The 25,984-nt window shown below is 42.7% G+C and overlaps 1 protein-coding gene across 1 annotated transcript in view; it reads right to left on the reverse strand.

The window, feature by feature from the left end:
- LOC307232036 (solute carrier family 23 member 1) overlaps nucleotides 1-25,488 on the reverse strand; it is a gene marked incomplete at both ends in the record, with an annotated part of 98,497 nt that extends 73,009 nt beyond the window's left edge. Inside the window, 2 exons of the mRNA XM_080002917.1 lie at nucleotides 25,131-25,293; nucleotides 25,372-25,488. Of these exons, the coding sequence (XP_079859043.1) occupies nucleotides 25,131-25,293; nucleotides 25,372-25,488 (280 nt within the window). The remainder of the gene's footprint in view (nucleotides 1-25,130; nucleotides 25,294-25,371) is intronic.
- Between the last annotated feature and the right edge of the window lie 496 nt (nucleotides 25,489-25,984).

Genomic DNA, 25,984 nt, shown 5'->3' on the forward strand with positions numbered 1-25,984 from the left:
GATAGATAGATAAATAGATAGATAGATAGATAGATAGATAGATAGATAGATAGATAGATAGATAAATAGATAGATAAATAAATAAATAGATAGAAAGATAAATAGATAAATAAATAGATAGATAGATAGATAAATAGATAGATAGATAGATAGATAGATAGATAGATAAATAAATGCTTGTACTCTCTTCATTGGCCACAAGGAGTCGATAGATACTAAGCCTGAAGATAGAGGCCAAAGTTTAAGTATAGTGTCACGTATCTGTTCATTCAGAAATCCATTTTCTGAGCCAAACTCTATATGGTTTAAGTTTTCTGGCCACATGTACAAATGGGAAAAATAATATATATACAAAATATAAAATGATTTTTTTTTTTAAATAAAAAATACATTTCAAAATTATATGTATATATATATATATATATATATATATATATATATATATATATATATATAATAACATATTATCTTGCTTATATTACTCTAGAATATAAAAGATATAACAGAATATTAAAAAAAAAAAAAAGGTATAGTATTAAGGTAAAATTTTAATTTAAAATTTGCCACCTATGTATTTAAAATACATTTTTGGTTTGAAGAGACATTGCCACAGCATCAGTTCAGTTCAGTTCACGTTCATATCTCGAACGTTGCGTGTTCTTGGTTATTTCAGGGCTTCCCAAACTGAGATCTACTGCTCCCTGGCGGTGTGTTGAGGAATAGCAAGTGGCCCGCAGGAATGTTTTTTTTTTTTTTTCTAAATATTTATACATATATATCTTTCACAAATATATATTCGCACACTAGTGAGTATATATGCGAATATATATTGCGCTCCAGACAAACTTACACAGCAAAGTAGAGACAATTTCTCCAGAAAGAAAAAACACCATCGCACACCGCCTGACACACGTCCGACACCAAGACCCCGCCGAGACGAGGAACAGAGAGAAAGCGTGGAGCACACGTGTAAACGTTTCCCATTTTTCAGTCATGAATTTAAACAGCTGCGCTTTTCTCATCCTTCCATAGTTTTAAGCGATGGACAGGAACAGCGATGAAATAAGATGCGACGAGTTAACAATTCCCAGTGACGGCTAATCATTTATGTAGGCCAACCGGCCTGTGTGTGTGTGTGTGTGTGCGTGCGTGTGTGTGTGTCCAGATCAATAGACCAGTATATATAAAAAACGCACACACAGAGCTAAATACACATAAACAAACCAACACAAATACCCACAAACATACACACATTGACACAAACACACATACACACACACATACAAACAGAACCAGAGCACCAAGCTCGTCTTAAGGAGGAGGATTATACGCTTTGTCTTCAGAAGAGCTGCATTTTTTCATGGAGCAGAATAGCTGAATTGCAATAAGCCTTGAAAAAAAATTCAAACTTGTTTTTGAAAACTTCTATCTTGTATTTTTTAACATGAGCGCAACTAAATCATTGACCGAAGAAACCTGGACTCGACTGATCCCCCTGAAGTTCTACTGTGCTGTATTATCCCAAACACTACCTCACTTTATCCACATGCCACTTTAATGCACATATCAGTATATACATAATTGCCTATTCCATATACATAAGCATATTCCCTCTATCCATTCCATTTTATTTCATTTTATTTTTATTGTATTTTATTTTATTCTATATATTTTTATTTTATTCTATAAGTATTCGACTTACTGTATTACGTTTTAGGAGTCAGTTAGTTGGGCTATTAGAATTTTTTCCTAGGACATATTGTGTGTTATCATTGCGTTGCACTACATTTCACTGCATATATGTATGAAAGTATGTATATGTAAGTGACGAATAAAAATCTTGAATCTTGAATCTTGAATCTTGAGTTCTACTATGCCAATATTTTTACATTTGCTGATCATTCATTATTGCACGTTTGTTGTCCTTACATTTCGTAAAACTGTGCCATTTTGAACGGGCAGGCCCCTTCCATGTGTGCATGCAACAGTGTGCATGTGTGCACGTGTGCATGGAACAGTGTGCATGTGTCCATGTGTGCAGTGCATGTGCCATTGAAATACCTTAGAAAGTTTTGAACGGGCATGTACTAGTATCAAATAATTCTGCACTTGTGCAGAATTCACTTCACCTGCAGTTAGACTATATGTTGACAGTAGTTTACTGATGTTACTTGGAAACCTCAAACATCAAAGAGCTTGTTATGGGAGATCTCAACCTGATGTGATGCATTGTTGCTGCTGCTTTTGTTAATAGTGATGTAGTTACTTCAAAGTAAAGTGCCTCAGTTTGTCCACCTCCTGTACTCGCATACACAAGCAATACACATAAACTGCACACGCACACACACACACACACACACACACACACACACACACACACACACACACACACACACGAGAACACATTATAACACACAACATCAAACATCCAAGTGCACACAAACATCTAACATCCATCCAGAGAAAGAAAAATCAGGTCAATCTGTGTGTTTCCTGTATTCTCTCTCTCTCTCTCTCTCTCTCTTTCTCTCTGTCCAGGTCAATCATCATGCACAAAGCATACACAGGCACATCCTCCAACACACACATTCCCACAACCATGAACAAACGCAAATGTATTTACTTAAATGCATATTCATTCAAAAGCTACATGCAAACACACTTAAACACACACACAGACACACACACAGACACAAACACCAAAACACAGACACACACACACACACAGACACACACACAGACACACACACACACACACACACACAAACACACACACGCACACACATACACTCACCCATTGACACATTCCCTTCAACACATAACTTCTCTGACACTGTGACCCAGTGGGGTATGATGGAGCTAATACTCTGTGTGTGTATTTTTTGTGTGTGTGAGTAAGTGTTTGTGGCACAATGAGTGCTGTGCTCGAACAAGTTCAACCCTCGGAAGGGAAGTGTCGAAATGGAAAGGAAGTGCACAGCCCTCGGACCCTTTTAGAATTAGGCCACCACAGGAAGCCATGGGTGTCAATCACAGGGCGTGACACATGAGAGTGGAAAGTACTCCAAAATGCAATGTGTGTGTGTGTGTGTGTGTGTGTGTGTGTGTGTGTGTGTGTGTGCATGTGTGCCCAACCACTGGTCAACACAAATGGCCTCGGGTCTCGGTCAGTGTGACTGACCCACATTACTTTCACAGTTTATTTTCCAACCCAGGCTTTATATCTAAACATATTTCAACTTTAAACGTATTTAAAGTTATTAATAAAGGTCCTCATTATTATTAACTTCATAGCTTAAATGCAGTCCAATGGAGGAAACTTTTAAGGCTTGATGTTTAAACTTGTTTTTGAAAACGTGCATCATGTATTTGTTTTTAACATGTTTTGAAAAACTGTAATATCACATATTATTTATATCTAAATATAGTACTTGCCACAGTACATCTAGAGTTGGCTCCAGCAGGTTGTCCGTAGGAAGCGGCATAACTTCCTTCTTCTAGTCTCTTACATTTGTGTGAATGTAGTCAAATAAATAATACTGATTTACAGAAGTGCAAAGCCCCAATAAAAGCCTTGAAAAAACCTGATAAAATGCAGGGATTAAAATAGATTAAATGCATTTATTTTCAATATAACATATAAGATGGTCTGATTGGATTGCAAAATTAATGTAAAGACATTCAACATTGCAGTGCATAACATTGCAAAAGACGCTTAGTTAGTGGTTGACGTCCCAGTTTCACATGTCAAAGTTCACCAACTCTATGCTCAGCCTATGACGGCTGCCTAGCAATGAATTGGATGTGGTGCCAAATTTTGCTGGTGTGACCGGGTCCTACGGTTTTTGACTAATTAGAATCTGAATTGAAAGAGTTTATTTCACCAAAGAATACCTTTGTTATTTGTGGCAGTTTCAGGGCCCAGGGCACAGAGACGCAGACGATGCGGTTGAGAACACACAGTTTATTGTACGGCGTGGGCTAGGTGGAACAAGCCCAGGAGCAGATGGACGGCATGTCATGACAGGGGCTCCTCTCTCCTGAGTGTGTGTGGGGATGGGGGTTTTAACCTGTTGCTCGTCAGACCAACCAACAAGCCGCAGGTATGCAGCCACACTGATCCTGGGCCCCCAATTACCTAGACCCAGGTCAGGTGTGGCTGCTCAAACCACACCATCCCCAAGCCACAGTATTCTGCAATATCTACTGACATATCGCCATACACCATGTCTGGCCCTGGAAACAAAGTCTCCTTCTCCGGCACTGAACTGGTCAAACGTCGGCAGAACTCCCCCTCACCGGCTCCTGCCTTCCCCACAACACATCATCGTTTCAGATGTTCAGCCTCCATCCGATCGGCGGCGGAATCGCCCGACACCTCTCACTTTGTTTGCTGCGTGGTTTTTGACGGGACTTCGCGTCCAATCTGTCTCCCTCAGCTCCTCTGACTTGACCCGCAATCCTCGCCCGCCCACGCTCGCCGCAAGAGAGGGGTCAACGCTCCACTTGCCCCCCCCGCCCCCCCACCCCCCGAGCAGATGATTTTCAAAACGACTCGGCGAGGCAGCCGTGAAAAGGAAAACAGCAGAAGACAGGTTGAAAGACAGGGAGAGAGACAGAGGGCAAGCAGGGAGTGAATCACGCCGTGGTGACTAATATCTTATATAACGCCGAGCCGAGTACGCAGTCTATCAGTTGTCAATGAAAGACAGGAAAGACTGCAATATGTAATCATCCCTCTGTGCATTACCTCAAAGAGGAGAGCTAAAAATAGAGCCGTCAGCGCTGTTACCTCACAGGTAAACACTGGCAGGTCTGAGGCTGAGCCGCAAAATGGAACCACAGTATGTTTGTGTGTGTCAAGGCCAGAGAGAGAGAGAGAGAGAGAGAGAGAGAGAGAGAGAGAGGCTCACTCCGAGAAATTCACTGAAACTCACTGACTTTCGGCAAAGTTGCTTCTCAATCAATTGAGAGCAGCTGCACTTAACCCTGTGCGCCGAACGAAAAGCGCTGGTAAAACTTTTCGCTTTTCTTTTTATTTTCCCCGAAAACTCGCTTGGTGAAAGATTGCGCAACATTAATAACCGCAATGGATGGGAGAAGCAAAAATTGAATAAAAGTTTTCTACAGAACTGGCCAATGTGTGGGACATCAGCAACACTTCTTAAAGTTTCGTTCAAAAACTTGAAGAAGGAACAAAAAAAAAAACCCAGTTTGTAACCTTGCTTGTGTTTTAAAAGACTTCATTCGTTCTCAACAAGTTCAGGAACTTCAATGCATAGTTACACAATGTTTTGGGTGCAGCAAAACAAGCCAAATAGGGCAAATGCAGTGGTAAAGTATTAAACATGTTCTACAGTACGGGTGTTTATTGTTTCTGTTTTTGTATTTCCATCTCTTTCCATCTGTCCCTCGGGGTGTGTGTATTTCTGTGTGTGTGTATTTCTGTGTGTGTGAATTTACGTGTGTGTTTAATTCTGTGTGTGTGTATTTCTGTGTGTGTGTATTTCTGTGTGTGTGAATTTACGTGTGTGTTTAATTCTGTGTGTGTGTATTTCTGTGTGTGTGTATTTCTGTGTGTGTGAATTTATGTGTATGTGTGTGAGTGAGTGTTTGTGTCGCAATGAGTGTTGGGCTCGAACAAGTTCAACCCTCGGACAGGAAGTGTCTAAATCAGGGGTCTCAAAGTACCGGCCAGGGGCCAGATCCGGCCTGAGACAATTTGATACGCCCCCCCCCCCACACACACACACACGTTGAGAATTGAATGTGAACTCCGCATACATTTATTTTTATTTTTCCACAATTACGATTTTTCCTCAGTCTTTTATTTCAGAGTAATTATTAAAATCTCTCGCAAGGCTGCAAAATCTGAGCATAAAAACGTTGTATTTGACACTTAACAGTAACCAAGCTGCGCAACTTGTCAAACTTGAACACACCACTTCTTTATTCCTATAAATAACTAAAAATGTAGAATAAATGTGAACGTGTAACAAACAAATGAAACTTTAGATTAACAGCATTGTTCGCGTCAAGTCTTCGCAATTTGCACAGTGTATACAAGAATAAACACTCATATTTATATTTTAAAATTCCCTTTCTTGTATTTAAAATTCAGTATTGTAATATGCTCCCTGTGCATTTTTGTAATATTCTACAATGTTTTATTATGTTATTGTAATGCACATTGACAAAAGAAAATATTCTCCCCATTTAACTTGAATAAGTTAAGACTGGGCAAACATTGGGCAAAGTGTGCTTAGATGACTGTATTTAGTTTATTGTTATTAATTAGAAGAAGAATCTTTAATTATCACGCAACACACCACAACACACACACGCTTTGGGTGGTGGCTGGTGAAATGTGGCCTCTGCGTTTCACCCATCCTGGCTTGTCCTTCCTCCAGGGGGGGCAGCCAGGAGCAGTGGGCAGCATTTGTGGACGCGCCCGGGGACCTGGTGACGAGTGTCCATCGCTGGTCAGACGATGATGTCTCCATGTTTGGAGGTGGAGGAAACCCCATGTGAGCACGGGGAGAACATGCAAACTCCACACAGAAGGGCTCCTATTTGGGAGATAACCCGCCCGAGCACGGTGCCAACAGCGCCCCAGGTGGGAATCGAACCCAGGACCTTCTTGCTGTGAGGCAGCAGTGCAATTCATGCAATTCAAGATAGATAGATCAAAAACATAAAAAATGTATATGAACAACCAAATAAAATGACATAAAAAGTCTAATTTAAAAAAATGGAATTGAGATCTAAAGAGTTGTTTACGGCAGTGGTTCTTAATGTGGGGCTCGAGGACCTCCAGGGGTCCTTCAAGAGGTTACCAGGGGGTCCACAGCAAAATGGTTAACTGTTGAACTTCACCATTATTCAATTTACATTAGAGAATATTTTAATGATGTAATGATGTATAATGTTTTTGATCATAGTTTCAATGTTATAGACTATCATTAGATATGACTTACGGTCATGGAGGAGTCTGAATCTGTAGGAGTTTTAATTCCCTGAGCCCTCTCATGTGTAGTAGTACAGTGCAGTCTCAGTTCACCCCGTTCTGAACCCGTGGCCTACTTTGTGATCCCCCCCCTCACACACACACACACACACACACACACACACACACACACACACACATACACACACACACACACACACACACACACACACACACACACACACATACACACACACACACACATGTCTTTATGTCTGTCTTACGTCATCCTGCAGGAGGCTTCAAAACTTCCCTTAAGGATAATTTTTTTGTTCGTTTGGATGAAATAAAAAAAGAGAGAGAGGATGGAATCACCGCCCCCCTCCCTTGCTGCCTCCCCTGTCTCTCCCCTTACACATTAACAGGCTTTCAGATCGCTATCCAGTTGTAGTTTTATGTTTTTTATATATATATATATTTTTTTTTTAACTCTGGGCTTTTCTTCTTCTGCCCAGAAGTGTGCATTTATTTATAGCCAAAGCAGGTGAGACTTTAGAGAGCCTCTCTGTGCTCTCTAAAATAAACTAAATAAACAGACTGTCAGTACTGTCATTTGTAAAGTCTGACTGCTACTTAAGAAACAACAACAATTTAATTTATAATCAGTTTTATGCACAAGAACCTCTCCTCTCCCAAATAAAAATAAATATAAAGTTACTGATGCATAATGTTGAAAATAACTTTCTTGGCAATAAAAAGTAAAAAATGTCACCACTCTATCAGAAGTATTTTTATTTCACTTGTTCAAAGAGTTGATATCAAGTCAGACACGTCTTGGCGACTGTGATATTTTCGGCTCCTTTGCACATTAAACTGCAGGAAAACATGGCAGCCACGTGTTATATTCTGACGGCCAAAACTCCAACCCCGAGCGGACTGGTTTAGCACAACCAGGAAGCCCGAACGGCTCGGGAATGCCTCTGATGTGGCTTTTTAATGCCCCGTTGTATTCTGCAGGGATGATGAGATACTTTTTTCAAGCTGCGACTGGCGAAGAGTGGAAAGGTTCCTGTAAAGACCGGCTCCTTCTACTGAGCGAGGAGCTAATTACAGCTAATACGGTCGTCAAAGAGTATTTTGTTTAATACTTATATGGTTTGTAAAACTTAAATAGTCTGAACCCAGTTATCCTCAATGAATGAATGTGTAAATTAAGGATTTTTTTTACATATTGAGGTGAGGTCATAACATACCCCAAGGCCTTAAGGAAAAGTCCTTGGAACCTCAATGGCTCTAAAGACACTGCTCTGCCCTTTAGCCATCATGGGTATGTGGACCTCCACCACATTGTGCATTCTGTAGCTAAGTGGTTCTCAATGTGTGACCCCCACGGGTCCTTCAAGAGGTTCCTGGGGGTCCCCAGAAAAATGATTGATAGTTAAACTTCACCATTATTTCACTTACAAGACGTAAAATGTACAATAATGTACAATAATGATTGTAGTTTCACTGTTATCTCCCTAATAATAGCATAGACAGGTGTGGAAGTTTGGAGTAAATAATATCTAATAATAAAAATGTTCTCAGACTGGGGTCCCAGGGACAAAATCTTATCAAAAGGGGTCTGTGACCTAAGGCGTATCAAATTGAGGGACCTTGACAATATCCACTTGTTCCACAGCAAGCTGGTACCACTTGTTTTCTTAACTTCTTTGCATCTATTTGCAGCGCTATACCATTGATGATTGACCCAATGAGCCAACCGGGAACAGATTCAGGGGCCCAAGAGCTCAGGCAGGCCCCTAAATCAGACCCTGATGCATGATGATGCTGTTACTAACTTTACAATTGTTGTCCCACAGACAAAAGGCCTAGTCATTCATATCAACAACAAGGAAATTCCCAATGGAATAGCCAAAACATTTACGTTGCAGGTCTCACCATGGCACTGTCAAAGGTTTGGCTGTGCACGGCATTGTCTAAGGCCTCTAATGTAAAGTTATGGTTTATGAAGATCCCAAAATGTTTTCCCACGCCTGATCTGTCTGAATACAGCCGAGTGAGAAAGCATGGGCCTCACTCCAGACGAGCAACTGTGTGGCCATACAATTGATTTTGGGGCCGTGCAGGCCTTTAGAGGTCCCTGACCAAACCAATATATGGTTTTGTCGGTCAAACAAACCTTGTTTACAAAGGTTTTTGTAGGCAAAATGGGCCTTGTAGTTGAAAGTTTTTTAGGATTTGAGCCGATCACTAATATTCCTACCTACTTTCCTACCTGCCTATCTATATGGGAAAGCTTAGATTACTGAGTTGTCTCACTGGTGCAAGAGCTGGGATTAGACGAACTAGGCAAACTGCTACGGACAGTCAAATGACAATGTCAGTAATATGCCTGGAAATATCAGAGATTACAAGCTCATCTAAAGAAAATAATGATAGTGATATACAGCTTAATGCTGCAGTTAGGGCCCTCCAATCCTCCATATGATCCATGTGATTTTGTGGCTACGCAGAGAAACCTTTTTGACAGGGATTAGCATTATTTACAGACATGACAACCACCGGAGAAAGAAATGCAAAACATTTGCTGATGAGAGTGGAGAGCAGGATGTTGAGCTTGACGGAAGGGCCTTAGAAGGTGTCTGTGCCCAGGGGCCCATAGTGTCAAGATCCGCCTATGCGGTATGTGTATAGATTTTTGGCACTGCAAAAAATACATTGTCCCCTATTGAATAACTTAATCAATACCATATTTTCGAACCTTTTCTAGAGAGAGCCTAGCACCATCAACATTCTGTCCACTGACTCAGACGAGAGGGTTAAGTGTACGATCATTGAAGTGGACTTCAGTGGAATGTCCAGGTGTTCTCGGCAGAAGAACAGTAGAACGAGTTCCTGGGCATCAGGATATAGTTAGCAAAGGCTGCAGTACATTTATAAAGTTTTGAAAAATCTGATCGCTGTCACCTGAAGGGAGTAAATGAAGAAAACGCAGATCAAGCTTCTCTGGGTGAGAACACCACAAATTTTGGGTTCCAGGATCGGCTTTTCCTTTCCCTCATCCTGTGAAAAAGCCCAAACAGTTGAGAATTCATTGCCATGTTGGTCGACTGACAGCCCAACACAATACTCACACACACACATGCAAGCACACACACGCTTTTGTGTCAGCGTTCACACTGAAAACCACCTTCTGATTTTCGGGACCCTCCTGCTGAAATCGCACGTATGGGCGAAGTGGCAGGTAGGCGGCTGCGTCTCCGGTTAGCCAAAAAAAGAGTGACAGAAGCGCTGACAATGGAGGTCTAGGAATAGTATCTCGCCTGGAGCGCATCGCACCTCCGATGCCACTTCACACATCCCTAAAGCTGTGTGTGAAGATCTGTGTGTGTGTATGGGAGTCAGATAAATAAACATAAATAAATACAAAGTCAAGTCACACACACACGCACACACAAACACACACACACACACACACACACACACACACACACACACACACACACACACACACACACACACACACACATACACACACACAAACACAAAGACACACACTCAGCAGCACGCATTTTATATATATAGCGTTCAAAGTCCACATATAATACAAGCAGAAATACTGTATATATACAGTATACATCAAATAAACAGGAACACAGTTGCGTTACATTATGGTTCTTTCAGTTCTAGGACATCCTATTTTTCCCCATTTTTGTGAATTTTGCCAGTTACTGTTGAGACGCACAAAAAAATACACACACACATGCACGGACACATAAAAACACAAACACACCAAAATAAAAACACCCAAACACACAAAGACACTGTAGATGCACCTGAAGGTGCTCCACACATAAATACTCACATTAAAACAAAACACATACACACAACTAGATACCTAGGACAATTCTCTCCCGCACACACAAAAATACACATGCATATACAGATACGCTAGATACACACATACAGACACACACAAATACAGATAGTCAAAAACACAAACAAACATATAAATAAATTGGCAATTACTTACAAGACACAAATAGACAAAGTAAGAGCATGAGTGAGTGACGTGATGTGATAAAAAGTTACAGAAAAGAACGCCCCACAAACACACACACACACACACACATACACAACAAGCACACAGGCACAATGACTAAACAGGGCGGCACCTTAAGTATACATGAGAAAACAGTAGATTAATATTGATACTGAGTGAGATCCCTGCTGAGCCTCAGAACAGACAACCAAGCTCCTTTCATCCATTATTACACACTCCTTCTTCATCATTGAAAAGTCTGAAGTAAATGTGGATGAAGTAATGACAACAATTTTAAAGAAATACGGCCACACGCCTCGACGAAAAGTAAGACGATGGTGTCATTGTTGTTTCTCCGTTAGTTGACAATTTGGTCATTACTTCAGTTGCATTTCAGGTTACTTTTTCGGTCAGGGAAATGAAGCACTTGCTGTCACTTTTCCTTCCACCTCCGGAAACAGGCTTGGTGACAACAGAGCAAGCAGAGCAGCCCAGACATCCCTTTGGGCTTTCCCTCGCCACTTCCTCCAGAACCGCCCCCCCAGGGCGTTCCCATGCCCGTCGGGAGACGTGATGCCTCCAGCGCTTCCCGGGTCTGCCACAGAGTCTCCTCCCAGTCGGATGTGTCTAAAACACCCACAAACAGGGGATCCCACCAATACACCCTTACCGCCTCCCTAAATCATTAAACTGGCTCCTCTCAATGTGATGGACCCCCACAGCACTGAGCTCCTGCCTATATTAAGGAGAGTCACTCCAGTCACCCTGCCCAAGAAAAACTCATGGCTAACCCTAACCACTCATTCAATCAATTGTTTTTGGTCCCTACCCAATGCTTGTGGCTAACATGTATATTGACCAGTAAATTGAGAGCTTTGCTTTATTGCTTAGCTCTCTCTTCAACACCATGAGTTCCTCAGCGTTCCTACTTGCAATGGTCCTTCCTCAGTCAAGGTTGGAGTTTTCCCGAACATATGTGACGCCACCAAAAAGTCATTCTTCAAGCCCTCTCCAAACTCCTTCCACACCCGGGATTTGCTGCGGCAACCGCAGTAGCCTTGACCTTTTATGCATGCTGGTACCTGTCCACGTAGACATTTTAAAGTTATACCATCAGTTCAAGGCAGATGATAAGATGATATGTACCACATATTTTCACATATCTTCTGCCAACATTGCTATTGAAGCCTTTAATTTATTTATTTTTTCTCATGTGAACCTGCTCATGAGGCCTCTGACTCACACACCGTAGGGCAAAGGAGCCAAGCCTTCATCCTTCTGGTCCCACAGGCCGATAATGTAGACCACAGTCTGCCTTTCAACATGTCTGCTTCCCATCAGAGGCATTGGCAATGATCTGGTAAAGAGAGGGTTGTTCCCTTGGGAAAGAAAAACCCTCCACCCACCTCTTCTGCACCATTCCCGGGCCATACCAAAAGCAAAACACATGTGTCCAGGAGCTCGGAGGCTGCCAGGCAGCAAACAGCTCAGGCGTGCAACATTGCTTTCTATCATAACAAGGGGGAATTAGACAAAAACTGTCTGATATTAAAATTGTTCTCATAATTCCAGGTCTCTAGCTCAAACATTATTCCCATTTCAATTTTAAGTGGTTTACAAGTCCAAGTACAACTTGTAAATCAATCTCCCAGTTATGTAACACTCTGAACTGTGACATCATTCTCTATGGAACGATGACTTTATGGATCAATCAGCGACACAATCCCCCTTACATTGTGGGGATGATCACTTTGTGCGTTAATCGTTGCATAGTCTACCGCCGATCCCTAAGGCTCCAGTTTGATTACCTTGGTCAGAAAAGGTGACGGTGGGTTGTGGAATGAGAACAAGGGAGCTGGACGCTTCCAGGTGACTTGGCAGGTGTTCAGGCACGATGGTGTAGAGGGGTCGCGATGTACTGACTCAGAACATCGTGATCCCTCTTCACCATCATCGCCAGTTGGGAACTACTGAAAGAGCTGCGGAGAACAATATAACAACTATAGCATTCAATACGTCCATTATTACCCCCCAAAAAATAACAGTTTTTCTTATCCAAAGTGGCAAATCTGAAAAAGCAGTTACCATGGTAACTGGATCCATGGTAAAATACTAACACGATTTGACATGAAAAGATATGTCCAAACCAAAAAGAAAAACAATATTCGTTATTTCGCAAGAACATTTGATGTGCTTCAAATAAAAATTCTTACATGCTTTTATAACATATTGGAGTAAATTACTTCAAATTAATTACTTCATCACATATCGACGAGTACGCGTAACTTGTTACCCAGCCTCGGTAGGGAAAATATTTTAAAAATTTTCAACAAAGATAAATTCTACGAAGTTGCTGATCTCATAGAAAAGTTTTGTGTAATGTGATGTGGGAGAATCCCCTTGGCCAGTTTGAGGAGCTTATGTAAGGTGCGCTAGAAGAGGAAGTGCACGTCAACAAACTGTGCTTTAATTGTTCCTTAAGTGGCAAGTAACAACAGTAGAAAACACCCAGAGAATACAGCAACCGCACACACACACACACACACACACACACACACACACACACACACACACACACACACTCTTCCAGTACACAGGAAAAGCACATCACCGAGTCTTACAGCAGATTAGTAAGAATTCCCAACAACAGGATGTAGAACACAAACTCCAATCCTCCGTCTTAGGCTACTCTGCAAGTCTTACATGTGAATTCTGACTCATCAGCTCATCAGCTCCTCCTTCTGCTCCCCCATCACATCCTCAAAGTACCTCACATGAATCATTCACCTGACCAATACAAATCTGCCATTTTGCACAACAGTTTCCAAACGACAGGTCGAGACCCCACTGGTGGGTCGCAGATCAATGCCATGTGGGTCGCAGCATGGCCAAATTACATTCAAGATTCAAGATTCACGAGGTTATTTGTCACATACGTAAACATACGGTCATACATTGAATCATGCAGTGAAATGTCATGACACCCAGTGATTACGCACAATAAGCTCTAATGTATATTGATAATGAGTGGAGAGAATAAAAATGTGAAAATTCATATTTATCATGCTGTCAAAACATATTTGCCTTGTCTTTATTCTTTAACATTAGTAAATTAGTGGATGTTTTTAACCTCACGTCCCAAACACTGACCCACTATTATATCGTTCTTTCAGTTCCTCTGTCTTTCTCTTTCCATCAAACTCTTGCGTTTCTCTGCCCACTGCCTCCCCATCGCCCCTCCAGGCCGCCACTCCCCCAGCTCAGGAGCGTTTTGGTGCAGACCGGACCCAGCGTGGGGCCTCTGCCGTGCCGCCTGTCACCAAAAGCAGCGGATCATTAAAAAGCCATGAGTGATTTTTTTACGCCTGTTAGGTAAGACGAAGACGCACACGGAGAGGCATGACCTTCTCGCTGTGCAGGACGCTGAATTATACATGTGCGCCTGGAGATGACATCATTCAAGGTAGGTCCTGGGTGTGTGTGTGTGTGTGTGTGTGTGTGTGTGCGCGCGTGCGTGCGTGCGTGTGTGTGTGTGTGTGTGGAGGGGTGTCCTTTCCATAACTTTTGATCACATCACATCACTCACTCACGCACTTTGTGTGAATTTTCCCGTTTTAGAATCTGAATAAGCATCAAAATCCGACCTTATTGGCCAAGTACGGTTACACCTACATGGAATTTGACTCTGGTTTTCCATTACACTCACTAAGTTCAGAACAAACAGTAAAAAAAATAAAAAAATGGTAGCAACATTATACAAAACAAAACATAAAACACCAGTTTGGATCTGAATAAACAGTAATAAATTATATTTACATTGATAATCTAAAATAATTTAAAAACTATCATTTTCTGGCCAAAGCTCACAGCGGGGAAGCCATGGCGTTTTCCCTCATTTTAAAAAGATACATTTTATTTTTAATCGGTACTGTCATTATTCCAAAAAAAGGTCGGGGTTCCCAGGATGAAGCAGAAGTTACATTTTAGTGACTATCAAGTGGAACCGAGACTCTATCTGCATCTGTGGATCTGTTTCCCGTCTCGACTGCTCTGTGAAGAATTAGGCTCGACCTGCCTTGTATTGATTTGATTTGTAACCACGCCAACCGTGAGTGAAACTGGTTTGGAATTTAAAAAGTTTGCCAGGCTTCTGGCGATGACTGTAATAAATCTTTGACTTTACAGATGGTGTGTGTGCACAACACAACCCTTGATGTGATAATGGTTTGCAGCGCATAGCGACAAAATGAGTCAGAGCGGCGAGTGTTTCAATCGCTCTGTCTTCACAGAATCCTTTTCAATGGTGAGCTCGATTCTGAACCAATAATATTTACTCGTCCATGGTTACTCTTGGAGATGGAGGGGTCCCACGAACTTTAATTCCATAAGAACCAGAGACTTTTGAGCACAGTGCTGAGTTGCTTCACAGCGTAGGCCTACTGCTGTTTGTTCTTTGTCTCTTTTTTGTTTTCATATTATTTTGTGTTATTACCCCCAGAAATGGTCGGGTGCATGAGATTCTGTAGGTTTAAGGTTTAAGGCTAGAGATGGTTAAGTAAATGATTTAGGTTAGATATGGTTATGTTTGGGTATAAGGTTAGAAATGATTAAGTTTAGATTAAAGGATCGAGATGGTTAAGTTGAGGCATAGGAAAGGTTTCGATTAGGTTAAAGGTTAGAGAAGAAGAAGAAGAAGAAGAAGAAGAAGAAGAAGAATCTTTATTTGTCACATGACACACCACACTACAACACATAGACACATGCACATGCTTTGGGTGGTGGCTGGTGAAATGTGGCCTCTGCATTTGACCCATCCTGGCTTGTCCTTCCTTCCGGGGGGGCAGCCAGGAGCAGTGGGCAGCATTTGTTGATGCGCCCGGGGACCTGGTTTCAAATGTCTATTGCTGCTCAGACATGATGACATGATGTGTGCATGTTTTTGCTGGGGGTCCTTACTGTTGTTAGATGGAGAAAACCCCCCTGTGAACATGCAAACAGAAAGGCTCCTAAATTAGAAAATAACCCGCCGGAGCACGGTTCCAACAGCGCCACAGGTGAGAATTGAACCCAGGACCTTCTTGCTTTGAGGCAGCAGAGCAATGAGTTAGAGTAAGGGTTGGTGTTAGGGTTAGGGTTAGGGTTAGGGTTAAGGGTTTGGATAAGGGTTAGGGTTGGGTTTGGCCTCGGGTTAGGGTTAGAGTTAGGGCTCGGGGTTAGGGTTAGGGTTAGGAGTAAGGTTAGGTGCTAGTGTTAGGGTTAGGGCTAGGGCTAGGCTAGGGTTAGGGTGAGGTTTAGGTTTACGGTTACGGTTACTGTTAGAGTTCGGGTTAGGGATAGGATTAGGGTTATGGTTAGGTTAGGGTTAGGGTTGTGGTTAGGGTTAGGTTTATGGTTAGGGTTAGGGTTATGGTTAAGGCTCCTGTTAGAGTTTGGGTTAGTTAGGGTTAGGGTTAGGGTTAAGGTTAGGTTTAGGGTTAGGGTTACAGTTAATAAAAGTTAGGGTTAGGGTTAGGTTTACGGTTAGGTTTAGGTTAGGGTTAGGGTTACGGTTAAGGTTAGGTTTATGGTTAGGGTTAGTGTTAATGCTAGGGCTAGTGTTAGGGTTTGGGTAAGGGTTAGGGTTAGGGTTAGGGTTAGGGCTAGGCTTAGGGTTAGGATTAGGGTTAGGGTTAGAATAAGGGTTAGGGTTAAGATTTGGTTTAAGGTTAGAGATGGCTCAGTTTAGGTTAATGGTTAGAAATGTTTAAGTTTATGTTTAAGGTTAGAGACGGCTCAGTTTAGGTTAATGGTTAGAAATGTTTAAGTTTATGTTTAAGGTTAGAGATGGTTATGTTTAGGTATAAGTTTAGAAATGGTTAAGTTTAGGTTCAAGGTTAGAGATAGTTAAGTTTAGGTTTACGTTTAGATATGGTTATGTTTAGGTATAAGTTTAGAACTGGTTCAGTTTAGGTTTCACGTTAGAGATGTTTAAGTTTAGAAATGGTTACGTTTAACAACAATCTTTATTTGTCACAAAGCACATTACAACACATGCACGCACACACGTGCTTTGGGTGGTGGCTGGTGAAATGTGGCCTCTGCGTTTAACCATCCTGGCTTCTCCTTCCTCCGGGGGGGCAGCCAGGAGCAGTGGGCAGCATTCGTGGACGCGCCCGGGGACCTGGTGACGAGTGTCCATCGCTGGTCAGACGATGGTGTGTGTGCCCAGTGGTTAGGTTTAAGGTTAGAGATAGTTAAGTTTAGGTTAAAGGTTAGATATGGTTATGTTTGGGTATAAGGTTAGAACTTGTTCAGTATAGGTTCAAGGTTAGAGATGGTTAAGTTTAGGTTTAAGGTTAAAGATGGTTAAGTTTAGGTTAAAGGTTAGAGGTGGTTAAGTTTAGGTTCAAAGTAAGAGATTGTTAAGTTTAGGTATCAGGCTAGGGTTAGGGTTAGGGTTAGGGTTAGAAATAGATAAGTTTAGGTTTAAGGTTAGAGATGGGTTATGTTGTGGTTTAAGGTAAAAATATTTTTAAATCTAGGTTCAAGATAAGAGATTGTTAAGTTTACGTTTAAAGTTGGAGATTGTTAAGTTAATCTTCAAAGTTCGAGATTGATAATTTAGGTTTAATGTTAGAGATGCTTAAGTTTAGGTTAAATGTAAGAGATGGTTCAATTTAGGTTTAAGGTTTGAGATTGTTAAGCTTCGGTTTAAAGTTTGAGATTGTTAAGTTAAGGTTAAAGGTTAGTGATGATTAAATTTAGGCTTAAGGTTGGAGATGATTAGGGTTAGGTTTAAGGTTAGAGATGGTTAAGCTTGGGTCTAATTATCGAGATGTTTAAGTTTAGGGTTGATGTTAGAGATGGTTAAATTTATGTTTAAGGTTCAAGATGGTTAAGTTTACTTTTCATTTTAGAGATGGTCAAGTTTAGGTTTTATGTTAGAAATGGTTACGTTTAAGTTTAAGGTTAGAGATGGTTACGTTTAGGTTTAAGGTTAGAGATGGTTAAGTTTAGGTTTAAGGTTAGAGATGGCTAAGTTCAGATTCAAGGTTAGAGATGGTTAAGTTTAGGTTTAAGGTTAGAGATGGTTAAGTTCAGATTCAAGGTTAGAGATGGTTAAGTTTACGTTTAATGATAGAGATGGTAAGGGTTAGGGTGTCATCCATCTCCAATGGGACATATTTTGGACGATTGGGGTTTATTACGGGCCGTCTGAACAATGGCATGGCACCATTCACGTAAGCCTAATTTGTCACAACATACACACACATGTTTGCATTGTCTTCCCTGACACACACACCAAATACTTTCATTAATACATATACATGCACAAAAGTAAGCAAATTTACAACCTCTATTTCAACAAAACTCCAGCTACGTCTGGAAATGTACAAATGTAGAGACGTAAGTTTATAATTATTCTCACGCAATATTAACCACTTCTGCTAATATACACAAGCACAAATTCACAAACTCACACGGACGGTCCCTCTATTTCTCTCACACAATAAATCACACTAATATCTACAGTAAGCATTCACACACGCACACACACATACAGAATGCTGTATCACTTCAGCCATTGTAAACCAGTCTGTATTATGCAACTTCCCATAAGCACATGATCCCCTATAAAGCCGGAGTAGGATCCTATTATAATCTCTGGGATGAATGGACCCATTTGTTCCCATTTAGATATTTACACAAACAAAATAAAAAAGGGGTTTAGAAAACAACGAGTGGATCTAAAACAGGAATTGAAAATGAAACATGACAAGTGTAGAGGATCAAATCACTGAAAAGTCAAATGATTTAAAAAAACATTTTATATGTTTCGATAATGGGACACCAGACCCCTGGTGTAACAGTTGCCTGCTCCCACCACATGATGTCATTAGATGAGTGGCCAACACTTGGTTTCCATTTGTTCTGGTCAAACCCTCTTCCCTCTCACTGTCAACTACCCCTCGAAGAGCAAATCTATGTTTACTATGACAAGTAATAGCAGGCTTACAAGTAGGAACTTATTAACAGGCATACAAAATGGTTTCATGGTTTAATGACGATAACACTTATATTTACTGTACAACCTGGCCACCTTGAGGTTTCTATTTCATTTGGCGGGGGGGCTCACTGGGGCACAGCCAGGTCCAGGGTGGGGTCCGCTTGGCCGCTGCCCGGCCTACTGCACCTCTGTGTTGGTCTGGTTGTGCTTCGCCTATCTCTCCCAGTGTCAGAACTCAAACCCAGTACATACACCGCACAATAGGCCTCGGGTTTGCGGGCACCCCGGTGTCCCCCCAGGTTATGTGGATGGGTGCTTGTGGCTGGGTGGGACGTCTGGCCGGCTGTGGCATGGCGGGCATCGGCTCATGGGTGGTGGGTGCACCTTTCTTGGACTTAATAAACTCTGTTTTATCAACACATGTTGTCATTGGATGTTTTCATGTTTACGTTTTTCCTTGTACATGTTTAGTTCTATGTTTATTTGTCTCACCTGTGGTGATTCTCCCCCTCTTGGAGTAGTGAGTAGTTAGTTGTTTACAGACCAAAACATGGTGAGATTGTTCTCCAAAGAGGGGGGTTGTTGGTGGTTCTGTGTAACATAAAGCTGTGCTCTTGTCGTCCTACAGGTCGTCCACAGGACAGAGTTGTTGCAGCAGTTCTTGATGATTAAAGAATTAATAAAGAGGTGCATTGCAGGGTGAGATGTAGAACTCTGTCCTAGATGCAATGGCACAAATACTCTGTGTTGTATGCCCAGCATGCTGACAGCACAGGTTAAATAATAATAATAATAATAAAAAGTTTGATACCACTAGAAGACCTTCTTTAAGTTCTTAAAGTTCATGAGCATGACTCAATGATCATTAATCTCCTATCACCTCCGCCCACCAAGCCCCCCAAAACGGAGGTGATGAAACAAAGGTTTATAACTGTATAAGTTGAATAAGATTCAAGGACCTGAACTTCATCAGTTGTGTGTTTCAAATTGAACAATGGAAGCTGATTAAGATATCCATAATGCTTTGGGACACAAACTATTTTGTTTCCATTTCCATGCTCAGACACAGCACGAACAGGTAAAAGTTACGTACGGGAGCTCATGCCTCTTTACACACCATTAATATTTTAGTTCCTCACAACTACAACCGATGCACACACACACACACACACACACACACACACACGCGCACACACACACACACACACACACACACCACCAATCCCAGCTTCCGCTGGCTTCTTGATTTAGCAATGATGCCATGTTGAGTCAGTTGTTTGACTTTCATAGTCTTAGATCATTTCACAGGAGGCTAGGGAAGAGGAAGTTGGCTCCATGACGACTATGGGCAGATTAGATCACAACACGAGTCTTTTTTTAACATGCCGCTTCTTACAGTTTGGCTCTGGGCTTCTGAATGTCTGCGAATGCGACACAGAGAACCAGAGCACAGCCTTAGAAAAGCAGAGTTGTCTGGTGAGTACAGTAGACAGGCCATTCGTCACTTCAATGTCCTCCTGTCAGCAAACATCCGCCCTGGGAAACAGAATCTCCCCGAGGTCAGAGGTCGCTCTACTGTCGCTGGCCATGTGCTCTGATCTCTGCAAAGAAGCGCAGCGAGACAATTTAGCCCCGCAGGAATTATGCAGCATATTGCTGTGTGGCCATGAAATTGTGTATATGTCATGGTCTTTCTCCCCCTCGAGTGTAACTGAAGTACATCCAAATCTATTCTGTTGTCATGGCAACAAAGTGCCAAGCCTTCACTCCTGATCAACTCTGTATTTTGATTTGTGACTTTCTCCAGTTTAAAGCATACTGGGGGCCTGTGTTTTATGCGCTTTTCTGTGGTGGGGGAAGTCCTTTCAGTCTGTCTTATAATTATGTGCACGTATGAATACCATCAGTAAACAAGCTACAGCCTCAAACATTACGACAGAATCCAGTCGCCACCTCAATGACCCAGTCTCAACAACAACTACATGTTGTGAGCTTCACAATGGTGCAATCTTTGGCAGGGCTGTCCTTTGGAAACTCATCTGTCCGCCCTGGAGTGGCCAGGTGGGCCCCTAGCGTCTGGGCTCGGGTCCTGGTGGCTTGTACCTGGTGCGACCCGGCGGGGGCCCTGCTGGCTTGCCTTGCAGAGTGGGTGATTCGGGCGGGGTGACAGTCTGCCGGCTAGGGACCGCGCTCCGGGCCTGTGGTCCATGCCTGGCATTCGCAGCCCAGGTTCTGTGCCTGCGGTTGCATCTTATGCCTGTATGTGGGGGTGGGTTGTATGTATGCACTTCAGGGGTGCAGGGTCTCCTTGCACTCTCTGGGGCTGGTTTATGTTCCTCGGGGGCCACGCTTGGGTGTTGCTCCATGGGTTGCCGGCTTCTCCGGGGACTCGGAGGTCTTCTGTGGCTGCAGGGCAGGATGCTCGGGGCTTTCCTGCAGTCGTGGAGGGTCTGCACGGCTGGGCGGCCTTTTCCGATGCTTGGAGGCACTACGATATATTTCCAATGCCATACACCAGAACTAATTGGGACAAGTCCGTGCACTCACCGGTAGAAACACACACACACACACACACACACACACACACACACACACACACACACACACACACACACACACACACACACACACACACACACACACACACACATACACACACACACACACACACACACACTCACACACACACACACACACACCTACAGGTGGACTCATCACAGGCACACACACACCACCAGCACCTGCTTTAAACACACCCCCGAACACCCTCCTGATTACATCCCTCTCCTTCCCTCCATCATTTACTGCCATAACTATGACAGGAAGAGGCCACGTGTCGAATTGCTGTGACTTAATTAACTCTGTTTTGTCAATACGTTCTCATCTGATGTTTCCATGTTTTCGTTTCTCCATGTAAATGTTGAATGGTTCTATGTTTATTTGTCGTACCCCTGGTGATTCTCGCACTCTTGGAGTTGTAATGATGATTCGTTTTTTATAGACCTAAACATAGTTAGATCGTTCTCCAAAGTGGAGGATTGGTGGTGGTTCTGTGTAACAAAAAGCTGTGCTCTTGTCGTCCTACAGGTCGTCCACAGGACAGAGTTGTTGCAGCAGTTCTTGATGATTAAAGAATGAATAAAGAGTTGAATTGCACGTTGAGAAGTTGAACTCCACTTGCAGACTAATTCTGTCCTAGATGCAATGGAAAACAAATACCCTGTGTTGTATGCCCAGCGTGCTGACAGCACAGCTTAAAAACATATAATAATAAAAAAAGAAGGGAAACTCTTCCAGAGTATCGTGATTGGGTCATTGGGTTGTATCAAAAGTCAATGTTCTACGTTGCATACACTTGGTTTAAAAAACACTACACTGTGACCCTTAAGGAATAATCCAAAGGATGCCTCCAAGCTACAATGTCCGTTGCCAACTGTTAAGCATTGTGTGTCATCTTGGAGGAGTCAATACAATATGGGTCCAATATTTTCTCTGCACGGTCGTATAACAGCCAAGGACTTTGAGTTCAAGCCCTGTTCCCTCATGATGTTCTCCCATATTCCAGGATGATAATGCCTCAACACAAGAGCGACTACAAACTCCCATGATCTCTAGAATCCTGGCGACCTCCTGCAATGGTCTCCCACCTGATCTGAACATCACTAAACCTTTATGGGAAGTTCTGGAGTGAAGGGTGCACAGCGTTCCACCGCCTTCATCTCTCAAAGACCTGAAGGCTTCTTCTATTCAAGAACAGTGCAATACCCCGCGACACACATTCCAGGGCTCTAACGCCAGAATTCCAGGAGGGTGAGGGTAACACTTATTAGGTCCCTGATATTGATGTACTTTACTAGGTGTTTCTCTTATTTTGCCTACTGTGTGTATTTAATGTATTTTGTTACATATTTTATTCCATACTTAATGCACCCTGAGGCATTAATTTGTTAGTTGTAAAGGTTAACCTTTTCTACCAACTGACTGCATTGTTTGCATTAAAAACTCATTAAGTAAAAAGTAAATAGTAAATGCATCACAGATAATGATAGTGAAATAAAAAGTCAGACATTTGCTTTGAATTGTTGTTAAGCGATAGTATAAAGTCCCATAAAGTGAAATTCAAATGTCTGGTAAAGTACCTTTGTATCCAAGTTGTAAATAGACTTGAAAGTAATCCGTTACTTTCCACCACTGGTTTCAAGGCTGATAGATTGCTTGTGGACCTATCCCACAGACGTAGCGCGTATATCACGCCACCATTTACAATATATTTACCTACATGACAGCAAGAAGAAAATGCAAATGTCACCAAATGTTAGAGGGGACAGTTTGGGTGTCTTGCTGTGTGGTCGTCAGCCAGTTTGCAAGGGGGTTGAAAGGTCACCAACATCACCCCCGCCCCCCTTCCCTCCGGGGAATGAGGCCGTAATCTGCTTCTTATCAGGTGTGTGAGAGGCCTCTGCTCCGCAAGCCCTGGCGACCTTTTCAACTTCCTCTGAGCACTAGGTCCAACCCTACGGTGTTTACCAGGAGATGCAGGAATTTTTACAACATCAATGGTCTGCCGGGAGTTCCACAAGTGGGCCACTTCAAATGAGGGCTGTTATGCCTGCAAGGGCCAGGGAAGTCACCCCCGGGGGTCAGGGGTCAAGTAAATAAGAGTTTGATGACGGACCCAAATGCCATCCTTAAAAAACATTCCCCAAGGGCGGGCTTCGGTTTAGGTTTAGTTTAAAATATTGTCTGTGACAGGAAAACTGCCAATTTCCAACGCTATTTCCATGTATTAGTCACAGGGATGGGGTGGATGTTGCCTTTATTGCCGTCGCCAGCTGAAGAAACCGAGCTTCTGCCGCTGCTGACGTTCTCCTGACGCTGTTGGATGGAGGAAGAACAACGGCGTGCCATGAAAAAAGCCTACGCACGCAGAGACAGACGCTAGTGCACGATTACGTTCTTGTGATCACATGATGAAGCATCTGCGTTGCTGTTGGTTACCAAATAATTCAATTTTCGCCTCTGTACATGTGAAAATGACATTTTATCGTAACTAGTGATTTGTACCTGAGTTCGATGTATTACAATAATTTTTTGTAACATGATAAAAAATAAGGTTTTACAATGTTTTACTACATTTTTCTTTTACTTGACTATAATTATATGTCAAGTCATTTACTGCTGCTGTTCATGTTGTTTATGCATTGGTTTATTCTATGAACCAAAAATTGTACCACTATTTGAATGTTTTGAACAGTCTAGATAGCCTGAAACCACTTGTTTGAACTCAACTCGCATGTTGCGGTGCGCCAACTGTATTTATCATCAAATTATTAAAAACATACATATCAAGTGTTTGATTTAATGCTCCTTGGGAGAACATTTTTTTATCCACACGCAAGTTTATGTCTTTTTAGAGCACCAGTACATCTGGTAACCTGATAAATTAATGACCATTAAAAGGCAAAAAAGTATGAAAATACAAAGCCAAAGGCCTATGGAAAGTGACATATTTGACCCATACAAATCCAGTATTTGTTGGAATTCATTGGAACATATTTAGATAATACAAGATTAAAGAAGTAAATCTATAATCAAAGGCATTTTGGTGTTAAAGGGTTCTTATGAAGTAATGACAACAAATATTAACATCATATTTATTGAGTGCACCATTCAATCTCTCCCTAAGAAACACACAATATATTAAATGATCAGTATAATTTCCTTCTGTCGTTCTACTGGTGGTTCTACTTGATTATTACCACATAATAGTAATACTCAGTATTTTCCTTCATATGAGTGAGAAATTATCGTGTACGCTCAATGTATTGACTTAATTTGGATAAAAATATATTTCTTTCCCCTTAACCAAATTATAGCAAGAAAAAAAAAAAACGAAGTCGCTGCGAACACTGTCATCGGGCTTTGAGGAAGTCCTCTTTGTCCATTCCTGAATGTCAGCGTTTGTTTAGTGGTCATGTGAACTGTTGTGGTTAAATTTGGCTTCCTCTCCGCGTCCCATGACATCCTCTGGGGGCAGGCAGGCAGGAAGGACGGCCGGGCAGGGCTGATGGAGGGATGATGGAGGGCTGATGGAGGGCTGGGGTGGGGGAGGCTGATGGAGAGCTGGGGGGGAGGGGTCTGGGAGGGCTGACGGATGGCTGGGGCGTGGAGGGGGTTGATGGAGGGCTGATGGAGGCCTGGGGGGCGGCTGACGGAGGGCTGGGGGGGCACGGGGACGGGGACTGATGGAGGGCTCGGGGGGCTGACGGAGGGCCAGGATTGGCTGATGGAGGGCCGGGGGTGGCTGATAGAGGCCTGGGAGGGAGAGGCGAGGGAACGGAAAACCGATGCAGCGTTTGGCACCGACCACCACGGGGAAGTTTAGCGTTTCACCTCGGTGTTGGCTGGGGCCGGAGCCGAGATCCCACATCCGGCGTGAGGATCCATCACCGCTCGGCTGGCGGAGGCTGCGTCGGCTGCCAGCTCATCCGGCGTCAGGCGTGTAAACATGCAAAGCCCTCACGCACAGACGCAGCGAGGCAGGAAGGTCTGGAACGCACGCCCACTTTGCACATGGAGATAATGGCGTTTAGCAGCGAAGAACAACAAGGCGGCCTCTGTTCCGCCGCCACGCTGACAGCTCTGAAAGGCGTGCAACTAATTTATCTGCGATACACAGAAACTGGTGTGTTTCCAGCGCAACACACATGACCAGATTGAGCACCAGCACAATCGCGTCGACACAAACAACCGTGAAGTGATGAGAGCGCGCGCGCGCGCGCACACACACACACACACACACACACACACACACACACACAAATCTGAGACGAACACCAAACTCATAAGCCCCTGTCCCGCTTGCACTGAAAGCCGTTCATCTACCGGCAACGTTCTTTACTGGCGTCATGTGGGAACGGGAGCCGGCGTCGATGTTCCGTAAAAATCTTTCCGTAAATCCCCCCCCCCTCACTCTCCCCCTCTAATTTTGGGGAAAATTCCGGTA

Source organism: Zeus faber, assembly GCF_960531495.2.
Source record: "Zeus faber genome assembly, chromosome: 6".
Taxonomy (NCBI): Eukaryota; Metazoa; Chordata; class Actinopteri; order Zeiformes; family Zeidae; genus Zeus; species Zeus faber.